This window comes from Scyliorhinus torazame, chromosome 5 (assembly GCF_047496885.1).
Source record: "Scyliorhinus torazame isolate Kashiwa2021f chromosome 5, sScyTor2.1, whole genome shotgun sequence".
NCBI lineage: Eukaryota > Metazoa > Chordata > Chondrichthyes > Carcharhiniformes > Scyliorhinidae > Scyliorhinus > Scyliorhinus torazame.
Window position 1 is genome coordinate 154213308 of NC_092711.1, and position 26149 is coordinate 154239456.

The 26149-nt window shown below is 47.3% G+C and overlaps 1 protein-coding gene and 1 long non-coding RNA gene across 3 annotated transcripts; one reads left to right on the plus strand and one right to left on the minus strand.

Moving 5' to 3' along the window:
• Positions 1-15079: 15079 nt before the first annotated feature.
• LOC140420142 (uncharacterized) lies at positions 15080-19615 on the minus strand. Its single transcript, XR_011946199.1, has 2 exons — positions 19511-19615; positions 15080-18184 (listed from the first exon to the last, which is right to left on the minus strand). It is a non-coding gene; the product is annotated as an uncharacterized lncRNA (long non-coding RNA).
• A 179-nt stretch (positions 19616-19794) lies between these two features.
• On the plus strand, positions 19795-25383 carry LOC140420132 (uncharacterized). 2 transcript variants are annotated; one of them, XM_072504156.1, is made up of 2 exons: positions 19795-19863; positions 21867-25383. In XM_072504156.1, the coding sequence occupies exon 2, from the start codon at positions 22230-22232 to the stop codon at positions 23079-23081; it is 852 nt and encodes a 283-aa protein (XP_072360257.1). In that variant the 5' UTR covers positions 19795-19863; positions 21867-22229; the 3' UTR covers positions 23082-25383. The 2 variants fall into 2 exon arrangements, with proteins under 2 accessions (XP_072360257.1, XP_072360259.1); XM_072504158.1 differs by lacking the exon at positions 19795-19863 and adding an exon at positions 20016-20758.
• Positions 25384-26149: the final 766 nt, after the last annotated feature.

A 26149-nucleotide genomic window follows, 5' to 3' on the forward strand; every position in this document is an offset into this window, starting at 1 on the left:
TGGTCCCACAGCTGACTACTTCCAAGCGAACTGCAGATTGCCAGCTTTCCATGAGAAACACCCAGAATTCAAACCAAGGCTCCACCCTGAATCACTTATCCCCATGGCAACACAGACTCTTGGGGATGTCCAACAGATGTTTAAAGCGTTCAGCTTCAAAAACCATACCTTTCGACCCGGAGGTCTGCATGACGAATTCACCTCTGTGACAAAGACAGGGCAGTAATTGTCAGACCCGATGTCTCCAGGTCGCCAGCAAAAAGAGCTCAGCTGCCCTTTTACAGATCTTACCCTTCCAGCTTTGACTTCTTAAGTCAACATGGGTGATTGCGAATTCCCTGAGGGTGTTTCTGTAAGATTCTCAACCCAGGTTTTCCATTTATCTTAAATTTTAAAAAATCCAATTCCCAAACTAAAAGTTATATTTCTTAAACATGAATCATGAAACTAGATCTTCACAACATCTTCCCCAGGAAGAAATGAAAATGTATCACCCTCGTAATACCCCATTTAGAATATTACAACTTACACCCTTCTGTATATTTTAACAACAGCCATGATCTTATTGAATGGTGGAGCAGGCTCGAGGGGCTGAATGGCCTACTCCTGTTCCTATGTTTTCCTGTGTTTAAATATCTGATAATCTGTTAAAGACATAATAATCCCTCCATTGTCCCCTTCACATTCACAAGTCCATCTTGCTAACAGCACACTGCTGAATTCCATGTCCAGGAATCACAGTTCACTTAAGGTGGAAAACATTATTGCTCGCTATATTTTCTGAAAGTTTTCTTCTTACAATAATTATCGTCCAAAGTTCCTTCTGCGAGAGGAGAGTCCTCATTGCTGCTCAGATGTGCGTTTTCAAGTTCAGTTTCGAATAGTCTGTTCAGAGTTCAAGTTTTGAACTTTATTTTCTTCTATGTGTGTAGTTTCCCCATTGTTTCAATCCAAAGGGAATGTCCCGGTCAATCCCACATTTAAACTCTATTCTTCTGGCTCAGTTCTAGGCGGAGCTTCATTTTTCAGTTCATTTCCCAGACTCCAACATTTTGGATTATCTTTTGGAGACAGCAAGTTCAAAATGGCTTCTTTTTGTGTCAATAACTCGCTCACCCATTGGTCAAAATCTTCATTAGTCTGATGTTCTTTGAGCCTTGGAGCGCTTCAGCACAATTGGTCTCTGTCAGTATTTATGTTCCACAAGAGCCTCCACCCACCCCTCTTCATCTCCCCCATCAGCATATCCTTCTATTCCTTTCTCCCCATGTATGTATCGAGCTTCCCCTTCAATGTATTCATGCTGCTCACCTCAACCACTCGCTGTGGTAGTGAGTTCCACATTCTCACCACTCACTGGGTAAAGAGGTTTCTCATCAAATCCCTATTGGATTATTGACCTCCTTCATCATCTGAAAGATTTCCATCACGTCACCCTTTAGTCTTCTCTTTTCTAGAGAAAAGCAGCCTCAATCTTTCCTGAGGGTGAAATGCTCTCAGTTGTGGTATTATTCTTATGAATTTTTGTTGAACTTTCTCCAGTGCCTCTCGTTCCTTTTTCGAAATGGAGATCACAAATGTTGACAGTCCTCCCAGTGTAGTCTAACCCTGGTTCTAAACAAGTTGAACATAATCTCCCTGCTTTTCAATTCTATCCCTCTAGAATGGAACCCTATTTGTGGGCCCCACACTTTAAGAAAAATAAAGTTCTCAGAGAGAATGCAGAGGAGATTTATGAGAATGGCACCAGAGAAGAGTGATTTGGGGGGGTTAGAGAGAGTGGTACAGCTGAAATTTTTCTCTTTACATCACAATCATGGGGCTGTGAAGGAGGCTATTCAGCCCATCAAGACAATGCTGTGATAGAGATATAACTCTTCTGCAAAACCTGAAATCTGTGTCCCCTTATTTCTTGTACCATTAAGTTATGGCAGGGTTTTTCAAACTCAGGGTCCCGACTGATGAAGAGTGCCTTTGTGTTACTGTATTCTCCTATACAATTAACGAGGCAGAAATTTGCACTAGACTTCTCGGATGCAAAATGAAATTTTATTGATATCTATTGATTATAAAGAGAGTAATCTTCTTGTGGTTACAAAATCAAAATGTTCTCAATTCAGGCCCCTGCTGAAAGCTTTACTTGTGATGATTATACTTAGTAATTTACAAACGACTTGGAATTCAAAATACAGTAATGGTTTCTTTGCTCGAAGCAAACAGCTGTGCAGATTAGAAGTAGAATGAAAATATGAAAATACGAAATAAAGATAGTAAATAGCTTGGCAAAAGTATAAGATGATTCTAGAATGAAATAATAGCCTAAAACTATTACCTTTAAGGAATTTGTTATCAGCCTAAGTCAATCTATTCCTGCCCCTGTAACATGCTGATTGGTTTGGATGAGTCTTCAATACATTTGGTTCGATAATTGGGTTGTCAACCTTCAATATGCAACATTAACTTAGAATTAACAGCCATGTTGCATCTGTGAATTCTTTAGTGGGCATTGGTATGCAAAATCTGTTCTTATCATGGACTGGTATGCGCTTTATCCTGTAATTCCTTCTTTCCAACAATGGAAGGCTCATATGAACTCTAATGTCAACCTGACCTTCAGTAGAAATGTGGCATTTGCTTAGCTCGTTTGCAAACTGTTTCAAATGCTGTGCCTTCGCTTTACTTATTTCTGCAAGCTGTGTGCTTTGTAAACTGATGTTAAATTTGTACAGTTTTGCAGTGTCATGATGGAATCCATTTTAAAATGACTTTTGAACTGAGTTTTTAAAAATCTACAATCAAAGGATCATTAATTAACCTTTTTACCTATCAGAACCAGTTGGTTTCCTTCAGCGACCAACGCGACCCATGGGTGGGTCATGGGAAGGTGTCGGGAGGGTCGTGGAGTGATCGGTTGTGGCATTCCCGATCATAGGAAGATGACCCCAACAGCCGTGACCAGCTTATAGGAATGCTGCTGCGGGCAGTCTCCAATTGGTTGCAGTGTTGGGGGCATGGGGTTCGAGGCTGGGCTATGTGCTGGTCACCGCACGCAGGGGATGGGGACAGGGGCTGACAGACATCCACATGGGTGCACAATGGTAACAGTGGTGGCCCCAGCTTGGAGCTCCGCTCTGGTGCTTGTCTTCTGTGCGCTGCTCAGTTCGTCACCCTCCACCGATCGATAGTACACGACCTGCGGCTCTGTGGTCAAGCTGTTCAACAGCTGGCACAATGTCTGCTTGCACTCCCACACTGTGAAGTCCTGATCGGGCAGTGGTCAGCAGTCTGTGACTGGGGCGGATGCAGCTACTGGACAGTGAGAGCGAAGCCAGGCCAGATTTGTTGGCGAGGAATACCGATCAAACGAGGCCAGTCAATACAGCCGACACATATTAACAGTCATCACTTACACAGAAACTTACACAGTCATTGCTTTGTGTCACCACTCTCTGGAAACCAGGGAGTAAGTGCTTTTGGTGAGAATGGAGGAGGAGATGACTTGGATGTTTGGATAGTGCAATGCAGTGGAAACAGTGAGAAATATTGTGACATTGTGTGTGTTTGACAAGTTACTTCATCTTGTCTAAAGTCATAATTTGTAAAGTAAAAACAAGATTGTACTTTTTTCTGTACTTGTTTAAATATCTGAATAAATGGGAATATATTTAAAACAAAGTTTGTGTGTAAATGTAAGGATGCACATGTTCAACTGAAAATGTTTTAATTTTCAGTAATTATAAAGTCATATACTTGGAAAAATCAGGTATTGGAAATAAAGTTTAAAAAAATAAAAGAATGTCGACCGTGACTGGCCTTTAAATATGAACGATGGAGTCTTTCCGCCAGAGGGCGGTGAGAAGGTCACGCGTCTGGTACGTACACTGACGCCATGTGCCCTGTACGTCCATGCTTTGGGTGTGAAATCGTGGAGCAGAGATTCCTCCATTTTGTAGCTGCCAGCAAGCAAGCAATAGGACTGTGTGAAGAACTAAAGATGGATTATTTTATAATAAGGAAGAGAGGGCAGAACACAAACAGACCAGGATCTCTCAACTGAATCTACTGGAGAGAGCTTCGCAGGAGAGTCCACGGCAGGACAAAGCAGTGCTGGTGTGAGATAAATACAGAGCCTCAGGGCCTCATTAAGAAGAAACTGAAATTGGGAACAAAGCTGTATAAAGATGATTTCTTGAGATATGGCTTTAATTGTGTCAATGCACTTCAGGATGCAAAGCCCTTGTGCGTTATATAAAAAATAAATACAATAAAATCGCTTATTATCACAAGTAGGTTTCAAATGAAGTTACTGTGAAAAGCCCCTAGTCGCCACATTCCGGCGCCTGTTCGGGGAGGCTGTTACGGGAATTGAACCGTGCTGCTGGCCTGCCTTGGTCTGCTTGCAAAGCCAGCGATTTAGCCCTGTGCTAAACCAGCCCCTGGTTTCCCTATGCAGGGAAGTACTGGCAAATGAAAGATTAAACCGTCAAATCTTCAAATGCATGGCGAGTTCGAGGACAAACCTCTTGATTTTTTTCAAAAGATGCAGCGAGAACTTAAATCGTCAGCTATCGTCCTTATCAAAATGTAACATTAAATAGCAAAGCAAGTCAGATCATGAGGACCAAACAGGCTCACCTGTCACATTAAAGGCAAGCAATAATGATCGTGAAGGTCAGCCGGCGTGTGTCCTAAAGATCAGTAATTTGGTAAAAGTGGGCTGCGGGAAAAACAGTTTGAAATACACCGGTTTAAGCAACGGCAGTTTGAGGAGAACAACCCCCAACTTCTTCAACGAAACTTGTGGTTAAAATCCCTTATCCCTGAAACCATTCTGGTAAATCTCCTCTCCCCTCTCTCAAGGAGCCTCACATCCTTCCTGAAGACCCAGAACTGGATTCAATACTCCAGTTGTGGCCTAACCAAAGCTATAGAAAGCTTCAGCATAACGTCCCTGCTCTTGTTCTCAATCCTTCTATTTCTGATGCCCAAGATCCCAGTTGCTCCAAACAGGAAAATCAAACTTTGTCACTTGAACACAAAAAGCATTTGAATGATATTCTTCAAATGCCTAAAGGAGACGGATGCTCTTTGAGGCTGGGAGCAAGGTGAGACTGGGCAGTTCAGCAGAAAGAAACCATCCATCCCTCCCAATTCACCTACTGTCAGAATTAACATGGTTCAGTGTGGATGTCATTAATGGCAGCAATAACAGCAGAATCCAATCTCTGTGAAGACTTATGAAGTCGCTGGTGTTTCCGCAGGTTGTGTAATAGAGTGAATGTCTTCCCACAGTCAGAGCAGGTAAATGGCCTCTCCCCAGTGTGAACTTGCTGGTGTGTCTGCAATTTGGATAACTGAGTGAATCCCTTCCCACACAGTGAACAGCCTCTCCCAGGTGTGAACTCACTGGTGTATCAGCAGGGTAGATGACGTTTTAAACTTGTTTGCACAGTGAAAGTAGCTGAACGGCCTCTCCTCCTCAGTGTGAATGTGCTGGTGGAACATCAGTTCCACAGGTTTTTAAAACAACTGCAGCTGTTTTCACAGTCCCTATGCTTGTGTAAGATTAGCTACTTTTCCCATCATGCTTGGTAGAAGTTTAGCAGTTCGCCGTCCGGCTACAGTCCCCCTGTGATCCATGAAGCCTCAGTAAATTGGATCACAAAACGTTTCCTGATCATACCCCACCTCGCGGAAGCAGACATTCAAGTCCAGGCCATGTTACACTTTAGTTTTATCTCTCATTCATTCATGTTTTCACACATATAACTCCATTTCTATCTTCCCTTCCATCTCAACTTCCCAATGTTTAAACATGACTAAAGTAAACACCTGATACAACAAAATCAGAGTTATAACCATTAATCATGCGGTGTGAAGCAATTCTTATCCATGGGTGTATCTGTACATTTGTAACCCAGTTCCAAATATCATCCCACCAGTTGGTCACTTGAATCATTTTGGTCTGTTCCCCGGTTCCCTCAGCTTTCTGAATGACTTTGACAAATGTTTGATGAGCTATAACTTGTTGTTTTTTGATCCATTGCAAATCCTCGGGTTAAAGCTTAATGTTAGTTTCATTTATCCAAATTCTGTTTAATTTCTCCATGACATCATTGCAATATTTCTATTGGCATTTGAATGAAATGAAAATCACTTATTGTCACAAGTATCCTTCAAATGAAGTTACTGTGAAAAGCCCCTAGTCACCACATTCTGGCGCCTGTTCGGGGAGGCTGGTACGGGAATTAAACTGTGCTGCTGGCCTGCCTTGGTCTGCTTTCAAAGCCAGCGATTTAGCCCATTGTGCTAAACCAGCCCCTATGTGCTAAACCAGCCCCTATGTGCTAAACCAGCCCCTTGATGCCCCTGAATGTAATACAAAGACAGAGCTCCACAGACAAAGAACAATACAAGAACAACGGTAATAATAGTTAATAATAAAAACAACAAAACACGAGCCCCGTGCTGTCACCATATCCGTGATTGAGGTCCCAGTGTCACATTACATTATTTAGTTATTGAGGGCGACTCCCTCCGTTTTCCTGGTTTAGCCTGTGTGGGAGGGGTTTGTATTCCCTCCTGTGGGTGGCCCCCTCCCTGTTCCTTCTCTGCTATTCACAAGCTCCCATCCATCCAGTCAACATTCCCTGTCCACCTCGCCAACTCACATGCAGGAGGTGGAGTTGACCCTGTACAACGCCTCGATCCAGAGTCCTCCCCCTATCTCCATGCTGATTTCCTCCATCCATTTCCACATGGTCTCATCCAGTGGGGTCCTGACCTTTTCCATAAGTCATCAGCAGATGTCGCCACACTTGTCACCCCCTAACCCGTCCAGCCCTACCATTGTGTCCAGAAATGTATGTCTGGGTCTTTGTGGGAATGTTTTTGCCTCCTTACAGAGAAAGTCAGGCAGCTGCAGGTACCTGAGCTCATTCCCTTAAGGGAGTTGGAGCCTCTCTGTGAGTTCCCCATGGTTACCAGTCTGTTGTCCATGTCCTCTCCTGTCAGTGTCCCTCTGTCTGCCTTCCATGACCCAAATGTGGCGTCTACCTTCGCCAGTGTGAACCTGTGGTTGTTGCAGCTGGGGGTCTCTATGGACACCTCGCCCAGTTCGAAGAGGCGCCTGAACAGGTTCCATGTCCTGAGGGTGGCCACTACCACTGGGCACCTGAGGTGGGTGTGGCGGGGGTGGGGGGTGGGATGAAGGAGAGTGGTACGGTGGCCAGCGCTTGGAGAGATGTCCCCATGCAGTAGGCCTCCTCCATTCGGACCCAGCCTCCAGTTCACTTAGCCCCCTCACCTCTCCTCGTTTGCCGCCCAGTGGTAAAATAGGAGATTGGTAGGGCCAGGCCTCCCACATGCCGCCCCAGGTGTAAAATACTCTGACGCACCCTAGGATCTCTTTCCCCCCCCCCCCCCTCCCCCTTCCCCAAATTAAGATCATGATTAACTTATCGACCTGGTGAAGAAGCATTTGGGATGAAGATTGGGAGTGACCTGAACACAAAGTGGAACCTAGGCAGTACATTCATTTTGATTGTCTGTACCCTTCCCACCAGGGAAAGAGGGAGTGAGCCCCATCTTTACAGGTCCCTCTTCACCTCCTCCATGCTGGAGAGGTTCCATTTGAGGAGCCTCTTTCAGTTGTGGGTCACTTGGATCCCCAGGTACCTGAACTTGGTTTGGGCCACTTTATTAAGTAGCAATTCCTCCAGCTCTGTTCCTCCCCCTTGAGGGTTTACCAGGAAGGTTTTGCTCTTTCCCAGGTTGAGTTTGTAACCTGAGAAGACGCCGAACTCCCTGAGGAGTCCAGTTAGCTTTTGAATGCTGGCTAGGGGGTTCGACATGTAGAGGAGCAGGTCATCAACATCAAGTGAGACTCTGTGCTGTCTGCCCCCCCTCCCCCCCCCCCCCCCCCCCCCCCAGCACGCTGCTATGGGGTCAACCACACGCACCTTGTGGTCCCGGCCTTGTCCGTTTGAGCCTGCCCTTGCTCACAGGCCATTCAAGATGGCCGTTGACTACGTCCCCTTTTTCACCATCTCCACGTGTTGTCTGTTGTAACCAGCCCTTTACCCGCCTCCATTCCCCCTTCTGTTTCTCCCTGTTCCCCCGCTCTTGTGCTCCCCCCTCCTGGTCCCCCTCCCCCTTGGCTCTCCCTCTTCAATGCAACCCTGGAACACTGCTCTTTTTGCCCTTATTTCCCTGAATTTCTCTGTTTTCCCTTCCTCCTGCCAGACGCTCCCTCCCTCCTGGGTGGCATGCGGCAGCCTCTTCCTTCACTATGCTCCCATACACCAGCTTACTCGCTAGTGTAGTGGCAACCCCCTTAGCCAGGTTCCCCTATTTAACCCCCGTCTGCTTATCCCACTTTCTCCGCACCTTTGCTTGTGTTCGCCCCTGCCCCTCTCATCTTTTGCAGCCCGTGTTCTGGCCATTGCATTCTATCGCTGTTTGCCCAGTCCGTTCTTCTGTACTATTGTGTTGGCTTTCTCCGGGGCATCAAAATAATGTTCCTTCCCATGATATGTAACCCATAGCTTGGCAGGGTAGAGCATGCCAAACTGCACCTCATTTTTGTACAGGGCGGATATGGCGGTGTTAAATTCGGCCCGACTCTTGGCCAGGTCGGCACAATGTTTTGGTACAAGCAGATGGAATGTCCTTCCCACTTGCACCCTCTCACGCCTTTTGCCCACCTCCGCTCCTTGTCCTGGGACTTGTGCAGCCTCACGGTTATCACCTGCGGTGGCTCCCCAACTTTGGGGAGGTGGCCTGTAGGCGTGGTCTACTTCCGGGGCTTGGTGACGCCCTCCTCGCTGACCAGCTTCCCGAGCATCACCGCTACGCACTGCATTGGGTTCCTCCCCTCCGTTCCTTCCGGCGGCCCCAGAATTCTCAAGTTCTGTTGACGCGATCTGTTCTGGCCATCGACATTTCCTTTTAGCTCCTCCTGGGCCCTGATCAGGCTCGCCACCTTGGCCTCAAGTGCCACGACCCGGTCCCTTGATCCATGGCACCTTTCTTAAGGTCTCTTGCATTGTCTTCCGGACCTCAAGCTCCGTCTTGGCCATTGCTTCCCTCATGGGGGCCACAGCAGCTTCTGCTGCTGTTTCGACAGCTGGAGGTCTCTTCTCAACTCCTCCCTATGTCCCTGGAGCTCCAAGATGATGATGAATCCCATAAGCTGGTCCATCAGTGCCTGGGTCTGCACTGGGAGCTCTGTGGGATCAGCCCCACCTCATGTGGCTGCCGGCTCCCAGGCTGAGGTTACCCTCCCCTTGTCCTTGTTGGCTTTTCGACTGGGCGGCTGACTTTTTCCCATTCCTCTTGTCAGTGCGGTTGACGGGGGTCAGGCTGTGGGATTACAGTTACTTTTGGTGCCCGTTGCTGGGACTAAAGGTTCGTAGTCAAAGATTTTGTGTGAGCGCTCAGCTCATGGCCACCACTGGAAGTCCCTCCAATGACATTATTAACAGTTTCTTCCCCCTTATGTACGTCAACCAGCTCAATTTGGCTGGACCTGGCTGGTATCTGGGGTTTAAAACAGGATGATGGTCATCTATTAATATTATTTCCCAGAGTCCCTTGTATTGCGCCTAGCCACTTGACCGGCCCTCTAAGGTGTCAATTATTTGTGGGAATATCTCTCGCATTATGGGAAATAAAGTGACTCCTTTTAAACATCACAAGTTATGCAAATTCTCCCCGTGTCTGCATGGGTCTCACCCCCCCCCCCCCCCCCAACCCAAAGATGTGCAGGGTAAGTGGACTGACCACACTAAATTGTCCTGTAATTGGGGGAAAAAACACATTAGACGACACTAACTGAGGCTGGTTTAGCACAGGGCTAAAGAACTGGCTTTTAAAGCAGGCCAGCAGCGCGGGTTCAATTCCCGTACCAGCCTCCCCGAACAGGCGCCGGAATGTGGCGACGAGGGGCTTTTCACAGTAACTTCATTTGAAGCCTACTTGCCACAATAAGCGATTTTCATTCACTAATCCATTTTTAAAATTTAGAGTACCAAATTCTTGTTTTCCAGTTAAGAAGTAATTTAGTGTGGCCAATCCACCTACCCTACACATCTTTGGGTTGTGGGGGTGAGACCCACGCAGACACGGGGAGAATGTGCAAACTCCACACGGACATTGACCCAGAGCCGGGATGAATAGTAATTGTTCACCCTTTGACCTCTCACATAATGCTAAGACCAAATCATGTGATGAGCTTGTGTCCCACAATTCAGTATAAAATCCTGGAATAACTCTACTGCTCTGTTTTCTCCTATAAGTGTGGGGACCAGACTCCCGTGTACCTGACCACATTTAAGTATGATAGCTCTGTCTTTTTTTACTTCACCAGCATCACTCCTCTGGAGTGTCTCAAAAGTGTTTCTGATTCCGAAAGGTGATCCATAAAAGAGCCGGATACAACATTCCAAATCTCACACATTCCTTATGCAGGACCGCCTTGACCCTGTTCGATCTGACTCGCCATTTGGCCAGTTCCGTGCCCCAATCAGGGGTGACTGAAAACGTTCTCACCTACCAGCTTCTGCAGCATCTGTGCGACATACTCCAAAGATAACTAGCCCTCTAACCCCTCTGGCAGACCCTCTATTCGGATATTTTGCCGAAGCTCTCGATTCTCCAACTTGTCAACCTTGTCACGTACTTTTCTGAAGCTATCAGCCACCAAGGAGAGCTCTGCTTCCACCCAGCCAGTCCTCGTGGTCGGCGACAGACTCCTCCATTTTCTGTAGAGATGCACCCTGAGCCTCTAGTCACTGCTCAACTCTCTCCACTTCCGCCTTAATTGGGTCAATGGCCCTTACTAGATCTTCAGAGATTTCAAACCTCTGTTTTTGGAAATGAGCTGTTAAAAAGTCCACCAGCTGAGCTGTGGACCATTGGGCCGGAGGTGCCGACCTAAGGGCGAGAGTCAGCGGCTCAATTGGCAGCATAAACAGGAGTGGGGATAGCGGGCACTCCCACCTCGTTCCCCTGTGCAGCCGGAAGTACTCAGAGCTGGTTGCATTCGTCTAAACACTCGCCATAGGAGTGCTGCACAGCAGCTTCACTCACAGGGTGAACCCTGCCCCAAACCCAAACTGTTCAAGCACCTCCAGGAGATACCTCCAGTCGACTCGATCAAAAGCTTTCTCAGCATCTAGGGAGACGATCACCTCTGGTGTCCTCTCCACTGATGGGGTCATTATAACGTTCAACAGGTGTCTGATGTTTGTTGCAAGTTGTCTGCCCTGAACAACCCCTGTCTGATCTTCCGCAGGCAGCTCTCCAGTCGCCTCGCCAGTGCTTTCGCAAAGATTTTCACATCAGTATTTAAGAGAGAGATGGGTCTGTATGGTCCACACTCTATTAGGTCTTTGTCCTTCTTGGGGATTAAAGAGATCGAGGCTGGGCTAGCATGGGTGGCAGGGCCCCCTTTGACAATGAGTTATTGAACATCTCCCGCAAGTGTGGGGCCAGTGCTGCTGAGGATGTTTTTTAAAGTCTGCCGGGAACCCATCCGGTCCTGCTGCTTTCCCTGATTGCATGGTGTTGATACATTCCACGATTTTGCACAGCACTAGCAGTGCTTCCAGCACCCATTTCCCGTCCTCCCCCACCACCAGCATATCCAGTCTGTCAAGGAATTGTTCCATCCCGGAGACCCCTTCTGGGGTCTTGGAGGTGTATAGCCCTCGGTAAAAGGTTTTAAAGGATTTATTTATTAACCTTGTTTGCGTTCGCTACCGTCCGACCGTTACTGTCCCTAAGTTGAGCTATCTCTTTCCTGGCCGCCTATTTTCTCAACTGGTACATCAGCTTGCGGCTGGCTTTGTCTCCATGTTCATAAAAGGCCCACCGTGCCTGGTGGAGCTAGTGGGCTGCCTTCCGTGTGGAGAGCTGGGCCCACCGTGCCTGGTGGAGCTGGTGGGCTGCTTTCCGTGTGGAGAGCTGGGCCCACCGTGCCTGGCAGAGCTGGTGGGCTGCCTTCCGTGTGGAGAGCTGGGCCCACCGTGCCTGGTAGAGCTGGTGGGCTGCCTTCCGTGTGGAGAGCTGGGCCCACCGTGCCTGGTAGAGCTGGTGGGCTGCCTTCCGTGTGGAGAGCTGGTCAAATTCCATCTGCAGCTTATTCCTTTCTGCCAACAGTTCCACGGTTGGGGCTGTGGAGTTCTGTCGATCCACCTCCAGCATGGAGTCGATCAGCCGCTGCTCGACTTCCCTTTCCTTCCTGTCCCTAAGGGTCCTATAAGCTATGGTTTCCCCCTGATCACCACCTTCAGTGCCTCCCAGAATTTGGAGGGTGAGATCTCCCTGTTCTGGTTGCAGGAAACATAATGGTTGAGGGTTTGGGATATTTTAGTACTGAATTTCTCATTGGTGGGGAGGGCTGTGTCCAGCCTCCATGGCAGGGTGTTGGACCCATTCCTTCTCCAATCACATGTCGATGTAATGCATCGAGTGATCGGAGATTACAATCACGGAGTATTCCGCCTTTGTTACTCCTGGAAGTACTCGCTTCCCTACCACAAAAAGGTCTATCCGTGAGTAGGCCTTATGCATGTGGGAGGAGAATTATTTTTTTCTCGGCTGGTGGAACCTCCACGGGTCTACCCCCAACCCATCCTCTCCCTCTCCATCTGCTCCATAAAGGTGTTCAATTTTCATGTCATGCCTGACATGTTACCTGTCCTGGGGTTTCATCTGTCCAATGTCAGGTCCTGTTAAAGTGGCCCCCATCATTAGTTGGTGTGTGTCCAAGTCCGGGATTTCGGCCATTGTTTTCTTGATGAACTCTGTGTCGTTCCAGTTCAGGGCATTTGTTTACCGGAACAACAGGGGCCCCTTCCAGGGTCCCGCTGACCATTATGTACCACCTCCTGGGTCCATCACTGTGCTTGTTGCTGTAAATGAGACTATGGCCATGCCCCCTTGTCCGAGTGTCGAAACATGAGTGTAACGTTTGTGCTGTCCAGCCCTTCCTTACCCGCTGTCGGTCCCTCTCTCCCAGGTTTGTTTCCTGTTGGAAGGCTACGCCCATCCTCAGACTCTTGAGATGGGCGAGGCATCCGGATCTATTCAACAGCCCGTTGATACCCTCACGGTCTATTTAACAACCGGGTTGGAGGTGCTGGTGTGCTGCCCCCTCCTGCGGGGTTAACTGTACTCACCATGTGGGCCCGGCCCTGTCCGATCGGGCCTGCCCTCGCTCTCAGGCCGTTCAAACTGGCCGCAAACTGCTTCCTCTTTTTCGCCATCTCCACGTGTTGTCTGTTGCAGCCAGCTCTCTACCCCCTCCCCCGTCTCCTCTTACCCTTGTGCTTCCCCCTACCATTCCCTCCCTCCCCCACAACCCCGGCACTGATTTCTTTGCCCCTTTGTTTTCCCTGAATTTGTCTTGCCTCTCCCGCCTGCCAGGCGTGCCTTCCCTCCCAGGAGATGCGCCGCAGCCTCCTGCTTCATTGTACTTCCAAGCACCAGCTTATTCGCTGGTGTAGCGGCTCCTCTCTTGGACAGGTTCCCTATTTAACCCCGTCTGCCTCTTCCCCGCTCCCTTGCACCTGTCATCTCTGTCCACATTCGTTCCTGCCTCTCAGCTCTCGCATTCTAGCCCATGTGCACTCGCACTGCCTGTCCAGACCATTCTTCTGGATGTATTTGTTGGCCTCCTCCAGCGTGTCGAAATAGTACTCTTTCCCCTGGCATGTGACCCATAACTTGGCAGGGTAAAACATGCCAAACCGCACCTTGCTTTTGTATAGGGTGGTTTTAGGGCTGTTAAATTCGGCCTGGAACTTGGCCGGGTCTGCCCCAATGTCTTGATACAAGCAGATGAAATGTCCTTCCCACTTCACCCTCTCGCACATTTCGCCCACCTCAGGATCCATTCTTTGTCCTGATACTTGTGGAACTTTACAATTATCGGCTGCGGAGGTCTCCTGACTCTGGGCCACTGCTGAAGCGACCTGTGGGTGTGGTCCACCTTCGGGTGTTTGGCGAAGCCCTCCTCACCAACCGGTTTCCCGAGCTTTGCCGATATATAATCCGTGGGGTTCCGCCCCTCCATACCTTCTGGTACCCCACAATTCTTAGGTTTTGGCATTGAGACCTGTTCTCCCGGTCATCTATTTTTTCTAAGCCCTTCTGGGCCCTGATTAATCTTACCACGATCCCATTCCCTTGCTTCATGGCAGCCTTCTCGAGGGCTCTCGCCATCGATCTTTGGGCCTCAAGCCGCCGCTCCATTTTGGACATAGCCTCCCTCATGGGGGCCGTTGCCGCCTCCACTGCTATCTCGACGGCTGCCAAGAGGTCTGCAGCTCCTCCCTGTGGCTATGGGGCTTGGAGGTGATGAAGCCGATAAGTTTGTCCATCAGCTTGGGACTGCGCTGAGAACTCTGTGGAGTTGGTCCTTCTCGGTTCCGTGCCACCTCGTGTGGCTGCCGGCTCTGAAGCTGCGGTACCCCCCCCCCCCCCCCTTTGCTCTGAAGCTGCGGTATCCTCCCCTTGTCCTTGCTGGCTTTTCCGCTGGGTGGTTGGCTGTCTTTTCTATTTCTCGTTGATGCGGTTTACGGGGGTTAGGCGGTGTGTGTGAGGGGTGGGAGTGGGGTCGTGAATAATTTTGGTGCCCAATTGATGGGGTCAAAAGGTCATATTCAAGGATTTCACACCAGAGTCACCTTGCGTGCGACCGGTCAGCTCATGGCTGTCACCAGAAGTGATCATGCAGAGTTACATCTCCGCCTTAAGGAAAGCCTTAGCCACAGGAAGAATCATGCTGCAGTCACCTTAGTTTAAACCATGTATTGCTTACTTTGTTCCAAACTTTCCCCACTCTTGTTATATTTACAACTCACAAATTCCTTTACACCCAAGGGATTATGCTTTCCAAAATCCCAGGCAAGCCCCCAATTTGTTAAGAATCCACCTGATGTTAATATGAGGGTATCCCAAAATCCAGAAGAGTAACTTGGAACACTGGTTCTTCACAGCGTATATTTTTAATTTGGTATATTGTGAGAAAAATGTGAACCAGGGTGGAATATTCCAGTCGTTGTGTGAACCATTAATAAAGAACATTTATTTAAAATAAAAAACAGGAAGACAATAATACACTACAACAGTTAAGTACACTGATGGCTATACACACACTGTGTTACAGGCAGTTACCACTTGGTTCCCAACTACCTATGTCTCCTGAACTCTGAGATGCCTCCTTGTTCCCAACCAACATCCATTATATAACTCTGAGCCAAATCCAGCAGATAGTTACCATGTGCTGGTTATTTGCCAAGTTTGGGGAAACCGTACTCAGTTTCAGCAAAGGCAAAATCTGCTACTTCTCTTCGGGAGACATTTTCTGCAGCTGGGTGTGGCTGTGATGGTTTGTTTGCCTCTGTCCTTGTCACAAGCATTATGTTATTGATATATCATTCTTTCCCTTTGATGTTATCCACCCTGTGGAGTCAGCTTTTAGCATATACATATCACTTTCCTTATCTCTCCACTTTGAAGTTACCTCTTCTAAACCCCATTGTTATCCTCTAGTCACATGGGTAAACACTTGCTTTTCTCACTGATGTGCAAATTTGCATCTCAAAACCTCTTCAGATAGTTGCCATTATCAACTCCCCGTTTTATTTTATCCCCATTTCATTTTCCAAATCTTAGTTTTCCCCAATTATTAACATTTCTGACAAAAGTTTATTAATGAAACAGAACATGGTTAAAAATACAGAAAATGACTTGAGGATCAAAGACAACCAGAGTAAAAGGATGTTCACAATGTTCTGGACCCAAACTCTTTAATTCATCTGTAGCCTGTTCCCTGCCCTCTTTGTGGAACACCTCCGCTCAGTCCACAAGCATGACCCTGACCTTCCGCTTGGTGCCATTAGAATTCACCACCTTGCTCTCAGGCTCACATTTCTGTCCTCGGCCTGCTGCAATGTTCCGGAGAAGCCCAACACAAGCTGGACGAACAGCCCCTCATCTTCCCATGAGGCACTTTACAGCCTTCTGGACTCAACATTGAGTTCAACAACTTCACACCCTGAACTCTCTCCTCAATTTTGATTTTTTTTTTTTTTGCTGAGTGTCAGTCTACATCTTGTTTTCATGGGGTTTTTTTTGCTTCCAGACAGAGCTGTCCTTTATTCTGCCATTAACACTTACTCTGGACCAATGTTTTTTTTCTTTACTACAACCATGTACTGAATGATCTGTCTGAGCTGTCTGCAGAACAATACTTTTCACTGCACCTTGGTACATGTGACAATAAACAAATCCAATCCAATCCATTGCCTCTACCTTTGCCTTTTGTTCCAGGACATTTTAGTCTTTTAATCTCACCCGCCCTCTAACCAATCCCTGACTTTCTCTTTTGTTCTACCTGACCCTTCCCCTTTCTCAACAGTATCAGACCCATCACATTTCTCCCCCTCTTTAGTTCTGAAGTAGAGTTACATTGGACGTGGAATGTTAACTCTGTTCTCTCTCCACAGATGCTGCCAGGTCTGCTGTGTTTTTCCGGTTAATTCTGTATTTATTTAACTGTAGTGGGGGGTAAATACTATTTACTGTCCGGGATAAAATATATGTCCTTCATCAGCTTCTGTGGATCATTTCAGTGGAAATGTGCTCTCCCAGGCTCAAAGAGCATCAGCCCACTGAAAGCAAAGTCGTGAGACCGACCAGTCCAGTAGAAAGAAACCTCCGACCCTCCCATTTCACCAAGTGTCAGAATGAACATGGTTCAGTCCTGGATGTGATTAACAGCAGCAATAACAGCAGCATCCAACTCTTGTCATCACTTGTGAAGTCGCTGGTGTAAATGCAGATTGGCCGATGTTTTAAACCTCTGTGCAGTGAGAGCAGCGGAATGGTCTCTCCTCAGTGTGAATGCTTTGGTGGATCATCAGAACTCCAGCACTCCTGAACCCTCTCCGACAGTCAGAGCATTTAAAGGGTCTCTCATTGGTGTGAGTGACATTATATTTCATCAGACTGGATGTCCAAGTGAATCTCTTCCCACACATGGATCAGGGAACGGTCTCTTCACAGTGTGAACCCGCTGGTGTGTCAGCAGGGTGGATAACCGAGTGAATCCCTTCCCACAGTCAGAGCAGTTGAATGGCCTTTCTCCAATGTGAATTTGCTGATGTTGCCACAGTGCGGATGATGTTTGAAACATCTTTGTGCAGTGAGAGCAGCTGAACGGTCTCTCCTCAGTGTGAATGCGCTGGTGGATCATCAGTACATGAGAGCTTTGGAAATCTCTCCCGCAGTCAGAGCATTTAAAGGGTCTCTCATTGGTGTGAGTTACTTTGTGGGTCAGCAGGTGGGATGACTGAGTGAATCCCTTTCCACACACAGAGCAGGTGAATGGCCTCTCCCCTGTGTGAACTCGCTGGTGTGTCTGCAGATGGGGTAACTGAGTGAATCCCTTCCCACAGACAGAGCAGGTAAACGGCCTCTCCCCAGTGTGAACTCGCTGGTGTGTCTGCAGATGGGATAACTGAGTAAATCCCTTCTCACACTGAGCGCAGGTGAATGGATTTTCCCCAGTGTGAACCCGCTGGTGTGTCCGTAGGCTGGATAACCGAGTGAATTCCTTCTCACACTGATAGCAGGTGAATGGCCTCTCCCCAGTGTGAACCCGCTGGTGTGTCCGCAGGCTGGATAACCGAGTGAATTCCTTCCCACACTGAGAGCAGGTGAATGGCCTCTCCCCAGTGTGACTGCGTCGATGTGCTTCCAGCTCTGATGGGGTTCTGAATCCCTTCCGACAGTCCCCACAGGTCCACGGTTTCTCCATGTTTTGGGTCTCGTGTCTCTCTGGGTTTAACGATCAGTTGAAAGCTCATCCACACACGGAACAAATGTATGGTCTCTCTCCGGTGTAAATGGTGCGATGTTTTTTCAGGCTGTGTAACTGTTCAAAGCTCTTTCCACAGTCAGTACTCTGGAACACGCTCACTCGGCTGCGTGTTCCTTGGTGCTATTTCAGTCACACTGATATTTAAAATCTTTTCAGCTGGCAGTTCAGGCAAACATTTCTCCTTTGAGATTCAAAGCCAATGATATTCAGGGCCTGCTAAATCGAGTGACTCTGTCAGATCAAGACTTGATATTTGAGTTTTCTGTGTCTAATTCCTCCTTGCCAAATATCCTGCAAAAACAATTTACAAAAGACATCACTGTCAGTACAGGATAGACATTCAGAACAGACAATTTGAGTTTTTTATGGAAAATTCTTCTGTCTCTTATTTCCCAAAGCTGTAAATCTCCATCCCGCACATTCCCCCTCTATTCTCACTCTGTTCTCACACTGCTGTATCTAATATTCACCTTCCCAATTTTCCTGAAGGTGCTGATTCAGGTTGATTAACAGATCCATGCTCACTGCTTCCTGTCCTGGGCACAGAGATCATAACAAATCGGGGCTGCAGTCAGCCATTCAGCCCATCAAATCTGCTGAACCATTTAATGAGCTAATTGACCGATCTACCTCAGCACTATTTTCCCACACTATTCCCCCATATGCCTTGATATCTTCAATATCAAGAAACCTATCAATCTCTGTCTTGAAAATACTTACAACACCAGGTTAAGGTCCAACAGGTTTGTTTCAAACACTAGCTTTCAGAGCACAGCTCCTTCCGCAGATGATTCACCTGAGGAAGGAGCACTGCTCCGAAAGCTAGTGATTCGAAACAAACCTGTTGGACTTTAACCTGGTGTTGTAAGACTTATCATAGAATTTACAGTGCAGAAGGAGGCCATTCGGCCCATCGAGTCTGCACCGGCTCTTGGAAAGAGCACCCTACCCATGGTCAACACCTACACCGTATCCCCATAACCCAGTAACCCCACCCAACACTAAGGGCAATTTTGGACACGAAGGGCAATTTAGCATGGCCAGTCCACCTAACCCGCACATCTTTGGACTGTGGGAGGAAACCGGAGCACCCGGAGGAAACCCACGCATACACGGGAAGGATGTGCAGACTCCGCACAGACAGTGACCCAAGCTGGAATCGAACTTGGGACCCTGGAGCTGTGAAGCAATTGTGCTATCCACAATGCTACCGTGCTGCCCTCTTACTGTGCTCACCCCAGTCCAACGCCGGCACCTCCTCATTTTGAAAACACTTGATGACTGAGGCTCCACGGTCTCTAGGGGAGAGAATTCCAAAGTTTCATCCTCGAGTGAGGAAATCCCTCCTCATCTCAGCTTTCTCTCCATTTTCCTGCCTGTTCCCCATAACCCTCGACTCCCTGGTCAATCAGAAATCTGTCCAACTCAGTGGTGAATATATTCAGTGACCCCCAGACTCCACTGGTCCCTGTGGAAGAGAATTCCAGAGACGAACAACCCTCTGAGGGAGGAGATGACTGGAAATATATAACGTAGCTACAGCACAATATTACACAGCTATAAATTATAATAAATGTACTTCATTACATAACCATCAATAATATATCTAATCTGCACCATTTAACAACACTGGACATTTCTCTGATATTAATTTACTGTCGGTTGAGGGAGAAAAACCCGACAACAGAACCTCCTCCAGACAAGGTTTCCAGGCAACCGGCTGACGGCTCCGGCCAGAGCGGGAAGCCACTCGGTGATCTCCCCCAGACCCGGGACTGCGCATGTCCAAGAGAGAGGGGAAGATGCGCATGTGCGGAGGAGAGCCCACCCCCTGACCTTCCTGCTGATTTGGTGACTAATGGGAAGAGGTGCAGGACCGGAAGGACTCTGTTGCTCCAGCCAATCAGAGCGCGGGCTTTGTGTGACTGAATATTCACACAAACTAAAACCTCCTCCTGTCTCCATCATCTGTGAGTAAAACACTTTATTTTCTCCCCTTTCCATTTCTTTTCTCATTCTCACCTTCAATTGGTCACTTGCAGCAACTGAAGGGAAAGGAAGTGAATCCAGGGAGGGTGCAGACTCTGGAAAGGTTGGCCCAGGTCTCTCTCTCTCTTAAAGACATTGGCATCCTTTGCTCCCTCAGCTTGACACATTTATTTGTCTGGCTAAAAGGATGGTCTCCTTCCCAATGTTCACAATTAAAGGGCTGGTTTCCCCAGGCGATGGCTGACATTTAAGTGGACATCTAACTAATGTAGGACAGAGATATGCCTAGTGTTATATGCTACAGATTAGATATATTATTTATGGTTCTCTTATGGTCTTATAGGAACAGGAGTAGGCCATTCAGTCCCTTGCACATGCCCCACCATTCAAGGAGATCATGGCTGATCTGTGACCTAACTCCATTATACCTTTTTCTTTCCTTGTTTTCTATAAATTCAGAGTATCCAATAATTTTTTTTGCAATAAGGGACAATTTAGCGTGGCCAATTCACCTATCCTGCACATCTTTGGGTTGTGGGTGTTCGACCCATGCAGACTTGGGGAGAATGTGCCTAACTCCATATACCTGCCGTTGGTCCATATCCCATCAAATCTTTGTTCAACAAAAATCTATAGATCTCATTTAAAATTAACAACTGATCCAACATCAAATGCTGTTTGTGGAAAAGAAATCCGAACCTCTACCATCCTTTGTGTGAAAATGTTGTTCCAAATATCGCTCCTGAACAGTTTAGCCCTAATTTTTAGACTATGCCCCAGATTTAAAATCTCCAACCAGTGCAAATTCATGCTCACAGCTCCGAAACTTCACATGTCCAGGTACACTACCAGGAGACCAGGCTGCGAATCCCCAAGGTAATGTTATTATACTCACAGTTCCGATACTCTGCCTCTCCGAGTCCACTCCCTGGAGACTGGGCCGCAAATCCCTGAGGTAAGGTTTTTACACTCACAGCTCTAGTACTCAGTCCCTCCGAGTCCGCCCCCTGGAGACTAGGCCGTGAATTCCCGAGGTAAGGTTTTTATATTCACAGCTCCGATACTCCGTCCCTCCGGGTGCACTCCTGGAGAGTTAGGCTGCGAATCTCTGAGGTAAGGTCTTTGTACTCACGCCTCCAACACTCAAGGGGTTTACAAACTCAGTGTCGCAACCCGCGGGTGGGTAGTGGGCAGGTTTTGGGAGGATCGCGGCACTCGTTCGCGGCATTTCCGATTGCGAGAGGAACGCCCAACGGTTGAGACCGGCTTGTAAAATGCGAGCTGCAACGGACTTTCGAGATTGCCGGCCATCCCATGGATAGCACTGTTGTTTCACAGAGCCAGGGTCCCAGGTTCGATTCCCTGCTGGGTCACTGTCTGTGCAGAGTCTGCATGTTCTCCTCGTGTGTGCGTGGGTTTCCTCCGGGTGCTCCGGTTTCCTTCCACAGTCCAAAAACGTGCAGGTTAGGTGGATTGGCCATGATAAATTGCCCTTAGTGACCAAAAAGGTTAGGAGGAGTTATTGGGTTACAGGGATAGGGTGGAAGTGAGGGCTTAAGAGGGTTGGTGCAGACCCGATGGGCCGAATGGTGTCCTTCTGCACTGTATGTTGTATGTTCTAAGTCCGCTCCACGAGCAGACCACGAATCCCCAGGGAAAGGTTTTTTACTCAGCTCCAAAAATCCAGACCTCTCAGTTCTCACCCTGGAAACTAGGAAAGGTCTTTATATTTACTACTCTGATGCTCCGGCTCTTCACATCCTCTCCCTGGAGACTAGGCCTTGAATTCCCGAGGTAAGTGTTTTGTACTTACTGCTCCGGCACTCCACCCTCTGAGTCCACTCCCTAGGTATGGCAAAATAGGTATTAGAGACTAGGTATTGGGAAACGTGAGAGAAAAAAATGTTCTCTAGAAACTAGAAATCTCTGTTCTGAATTTCTACCCTGTACTGACAGTGATGTCTTCTGTAAACTCCTTTTACAGGATATGAAAAGAGGAGGAATTACAGACAGAAATCTCAAACATAACCTCTCGATCTGACAGTCACCAGATTCCTTGGGACCTGAATATCATCGGCCTTTGAATCGAGAAGGGGAAGGAAAAATGTTTGCCCAACCTGTCAGCATCAAAAGATTTTAAACATAATTGTGACTGGAAAAGCACCGAGACACACACATCCGAGTGAGAGGGTTCCAGAGTACTGACTGTGGAAAGAGCATTAACCAGTTACACAGCCTGAAAAAACATTGCACCATTCACAGCGGGGAAAGACCGCACACGTGTTCTGTGTGTGGACGAGGCTGCAACTGATTTTCTGACCTGCAGAGATTCGAGGAGACACAAAACATGGAGAAACCGTGGATATGTGGGGATTGTGGGAAGGGATTCAGTGCCCCATCTCAACTGGAGATTCATCGACGTATTCACACTGGGGAGAGGCCATTCACCTGCTCTGTATGTGAGAAGGGATTCACTCAGTTATCCCACCTAAATACACACCAGCGTGTTCACACTGGGGAGAAGCCATTCACCTGCTCTCAGTGTGGGAAGGATTTCAGTGATCCATCCGGCCTGCGGTCACACCAGCGCATTCACACTGGGGAGAGGCCATTCAGCTGCTCTCAGTGTGAGAAGAGATTCAGTGATTCATCCACCCTGCGGACACACCACCGGGTTCACACAAGGGAGAGGCCGTTTAGCTGCTCTCAGTGTGGGAAGGGATTCACTCATTCATCCTATCTGAATGCACACAAGCTAGTTCACTCTGGGGTGAGACCATTCACCTGCTCTCAATGTGAGAAGGAATTCACTCAGTTATCCCACCTACAGACACACCAGCGGGTTCACACTGGGGAGAAGCCGTTCACCTGCTCTCAATGTGGGAAGGGATTCAGTCAATTATCCAGCCTGCAGACACACCAGCGAGTTCACACTGGGGAGAAGCCGTTCACCTGCTCTCAATGTGGGAAGGGATTCAGTCAATTATCCAGCCTGCAGAGACACCAGCGAGTTCACACTGGGGAGAGGCCGTTCACCTGCTCTCAGTGTGGAAACAAATTCACTGAGTTATCTAGCCTGCAGACACACCAACGAGTTCACACTGGGGAGAGGCCGTTCACCTGCTCTCGATGTGGGAAGGGATTCACTACATTATCCAGCCTGCGGAGACACCAGCAAGTTCACACCGGGGAGAGTTAACTCAGTTGGCTGGATGGCTGGTGTGTGGTGTACAGCGACTTCAACATCATGGGTTCAGCTCCCGTACCGGCTGAGGTTATCCATGAAGGCCCCACCTTTTCAACATTGCCCCTCGCCTGAGGTGTGGTGACCCTCAGATTCTATCACCACCAGTCAGCTCACTTTCTCAAAGGGGAAAGCAGCCTCTGGTCCCCTGGGACTTGACGACTCTTATTTCACACAAAAACAACAAACATAGATTCCTTTAAGGAGCAAAAATCCAACAGGAAAAGTGATGCAACCGTGTCTAACAAGAAATGTTAAAGATTCCATTTGATCAAAGAAGAGACTCATAAAGTGGCCAAAATAGCTGTACGCCTGAGGATTGAGAACTTGTTTTAGAATTCAGCAAAGGAACAAGAAACTGATAAAGAGAAAATAGAATATTAGAGCAAACTGACGATAAACATAAAAACCAACTGGAAAAGCTCCGATACGTATGTGAAAAGGAAAAGATTAGCAAAGACCAATGTGGGTCCATTCCAGACAGAGACAGGAGAGTTTATAATGGGGAATAAGGAAATGGCAGAGAAACTAAACAATGTGTGTCTGTCTTCATGGAGGAAGATACAGAATTTGTCCCCAGAACACGAGAGAACCAACGGACTAGTGAGCACGAGGAACTGAAAGAGATTAGTATTTGTGAAAAAGTAGTACTGGAGAAATTTATGTGGTTGACAGTTAATAAATCTCCAAAAGCTGCTGCTCTACATCCCAGAGTGCTGAAAGAGGTGGCTGTCGAGATAGTGGATACATTGGTGGTCATCTTTCAAAATTCTATAGATTCTGGAATGGTTCCTGCAGGTTGGAAGGTGGTAAATGTAACCCCAATATTTAAGGAGGGTGAGAGAAAACGGGGAACCACAGACCCATTAGCCTGACATCAGTAGGAGGGAAAATGCTACAATCTATTATAAAGGATGTAATAACATACAAATTAGGAGCAGGAGTCGGCCATTCGGCCCCTCGAGCCTGCTCCACCATTCAATAGGTTCCCGGCTGATCTGATTGTAACCTCAACTCCACATTCCCCCCGATAACCTTTCACCCCCTTGCTTATCAAGAATCTATTCAACTCCATCTTCAAAATATTCACAGACTCTGCTTCCGCTGCCCTTTGAGGAAGAGAGTTCCAAAGATTCACGACCCTCTGAGAGAAAAATTTCTCCTCTGCCTTAAATGTTCAAGTTCTTACTTTTAAAGTGACTCCAATTTCTAGATTCTCCCACAATCTTTAATCTTTTTACGATCAGTTCCCTTTAGATTATCTGACGTATCTTTGACCTCTTTGTGCTTCTCATCTGGAGTCAACTTCTCCAAGATGTCTGCATTTTTTTGTTGGCTGTTCACAATAGGTGTGCTCTCGACTTATTTGTTCAGTGTTGCACTCTCATTGTCAGCCTCTGTACAGTCCAGCTTAGAACTGTCAGTCTCGCCGTTATCCTGCACACATTGTATGCCACCCGTGATCACTTTGTCACTAGTTGCAAATAAAGTTTTTTGTTTTTTTAATTAAGATAAACATTTTATTTTTAATGTGATTCTTTGGCCCCAATATTTCCAAGATGGCGTCCAATGGACATCCATCAGAGAACAGATTGAATCAACAGGTTCATTGTTGAAGGAGCCACTCTGGCTACGCATCCAGCAGAAACCTGTTGTACACAATGTTCTGAGTGACATCAATAAGTCCCTTTTTGTCAACCCAACTACAATTATTGTTTCCTCATATCTGTAGAGATTAACCATATCAATTATTATATCAACCATATCTTATTGCAACATTCAGACCACGAGAAGTTTATTAACTGTCCCACGTCCGTAGAGAATCTTTCACAATCAGTGGGACTTTCAGACTCATTGTTGGAAGGAAGCAGCTCAAATGCCAATTAGGTCATCTTCAGGTTCTGGGTCATTCAATGGCGAGCTGCCCAAAGTAGGAAATAAACAAAGCTTTTGGGATTCCAAAGACATTGGTGAAAAATCTTTCAAAAATTGTGTTTCCAGTAAAACAGTTTATCTGCATCAATTTCCTCATTCATATAATCCATTTTGCAATAAAGTTCTGGCTTATTTTGGTCTTTAACACAGTTACTATGGAAAAGAGATGCTCCCATATGCTCAGTTAAATCCCTTCCTTCACCTTCACCATACACTGTGGTGGCCAAATATTTGCACAATTGCTCCAATCTACTGCACAAATGCTGCATGTCCAAATGGTTGATCAACCAGTTGCAAATAAAGTTGATAGGCCTTCATAGTCTTCCTCTTCTGGCTCATCATCTGTTTCATCACTGTCCTCATCAGATGACTGCGGCATCATATCTCGTAGCCAGTTACAATAATCCTTTGTCTTCACGCTGTCTGGAACGTACAGTCGCTCAACGAGGTTCAGGGCTTTGCACACTTTCACTCCCAATATGGACTCTCACTTTGTGTCCACAATGGCGAATTGCACAATGTGACTTTGATTATGCACCCATGCTTCTAGGTCACATACCCCTCGCATTTCAATCGCATTCTGCGCATAGCCAATCAGTTGTTCCAGTCAAACAAAAACTGTTGGTTGAACTCTTAGGTGGTTCAAATCGGAGAGGCTGAGGAGATTGGCACTCGTTCCCGTGACGAGTTTGCAGTTGATTAATGTGGCATTCAGCATCACTGGAATTGTCCATTTGTCTTCAATGATATGTGGCCTGTATGAGCAGGTTCTTTGAAGGGATGGAGAATAGGTGTGGGCGGTGTGTGGGAGGGCCCGCAAATCATGTCCACATGTTTTGGGCATGTCAGAAGCTTAGGGATTCTGGCAAGGATTTGCCGAAGTCATATCCACGACATTGAAGGTATGGGTGGTTTCGAGTCCAGAGGTGGCGGTTTTTGGTGTGTCGGAAGACCCGGGAGCCCAGCGGTTGAGAGAGGCTAATGTTTTGGCCTCTGCCTCCCCGGTAGCCCAGAGATGGATCTTATTGGTGTGGTATGGGTTAGTGACATGGCCAGGTTCCTCAGGCTTGAGAAAATCAAGTTCGTCC

Excerpts from the sequence above, each read along its gene's own strand:
- LOC140420132 (XM_072504156.1), top strand. The coding sequence starts at position 22,230 with ATGGAGAAACCGTGGATATGTGGGGATTGTGGGAAGGGATTCAGTGCC.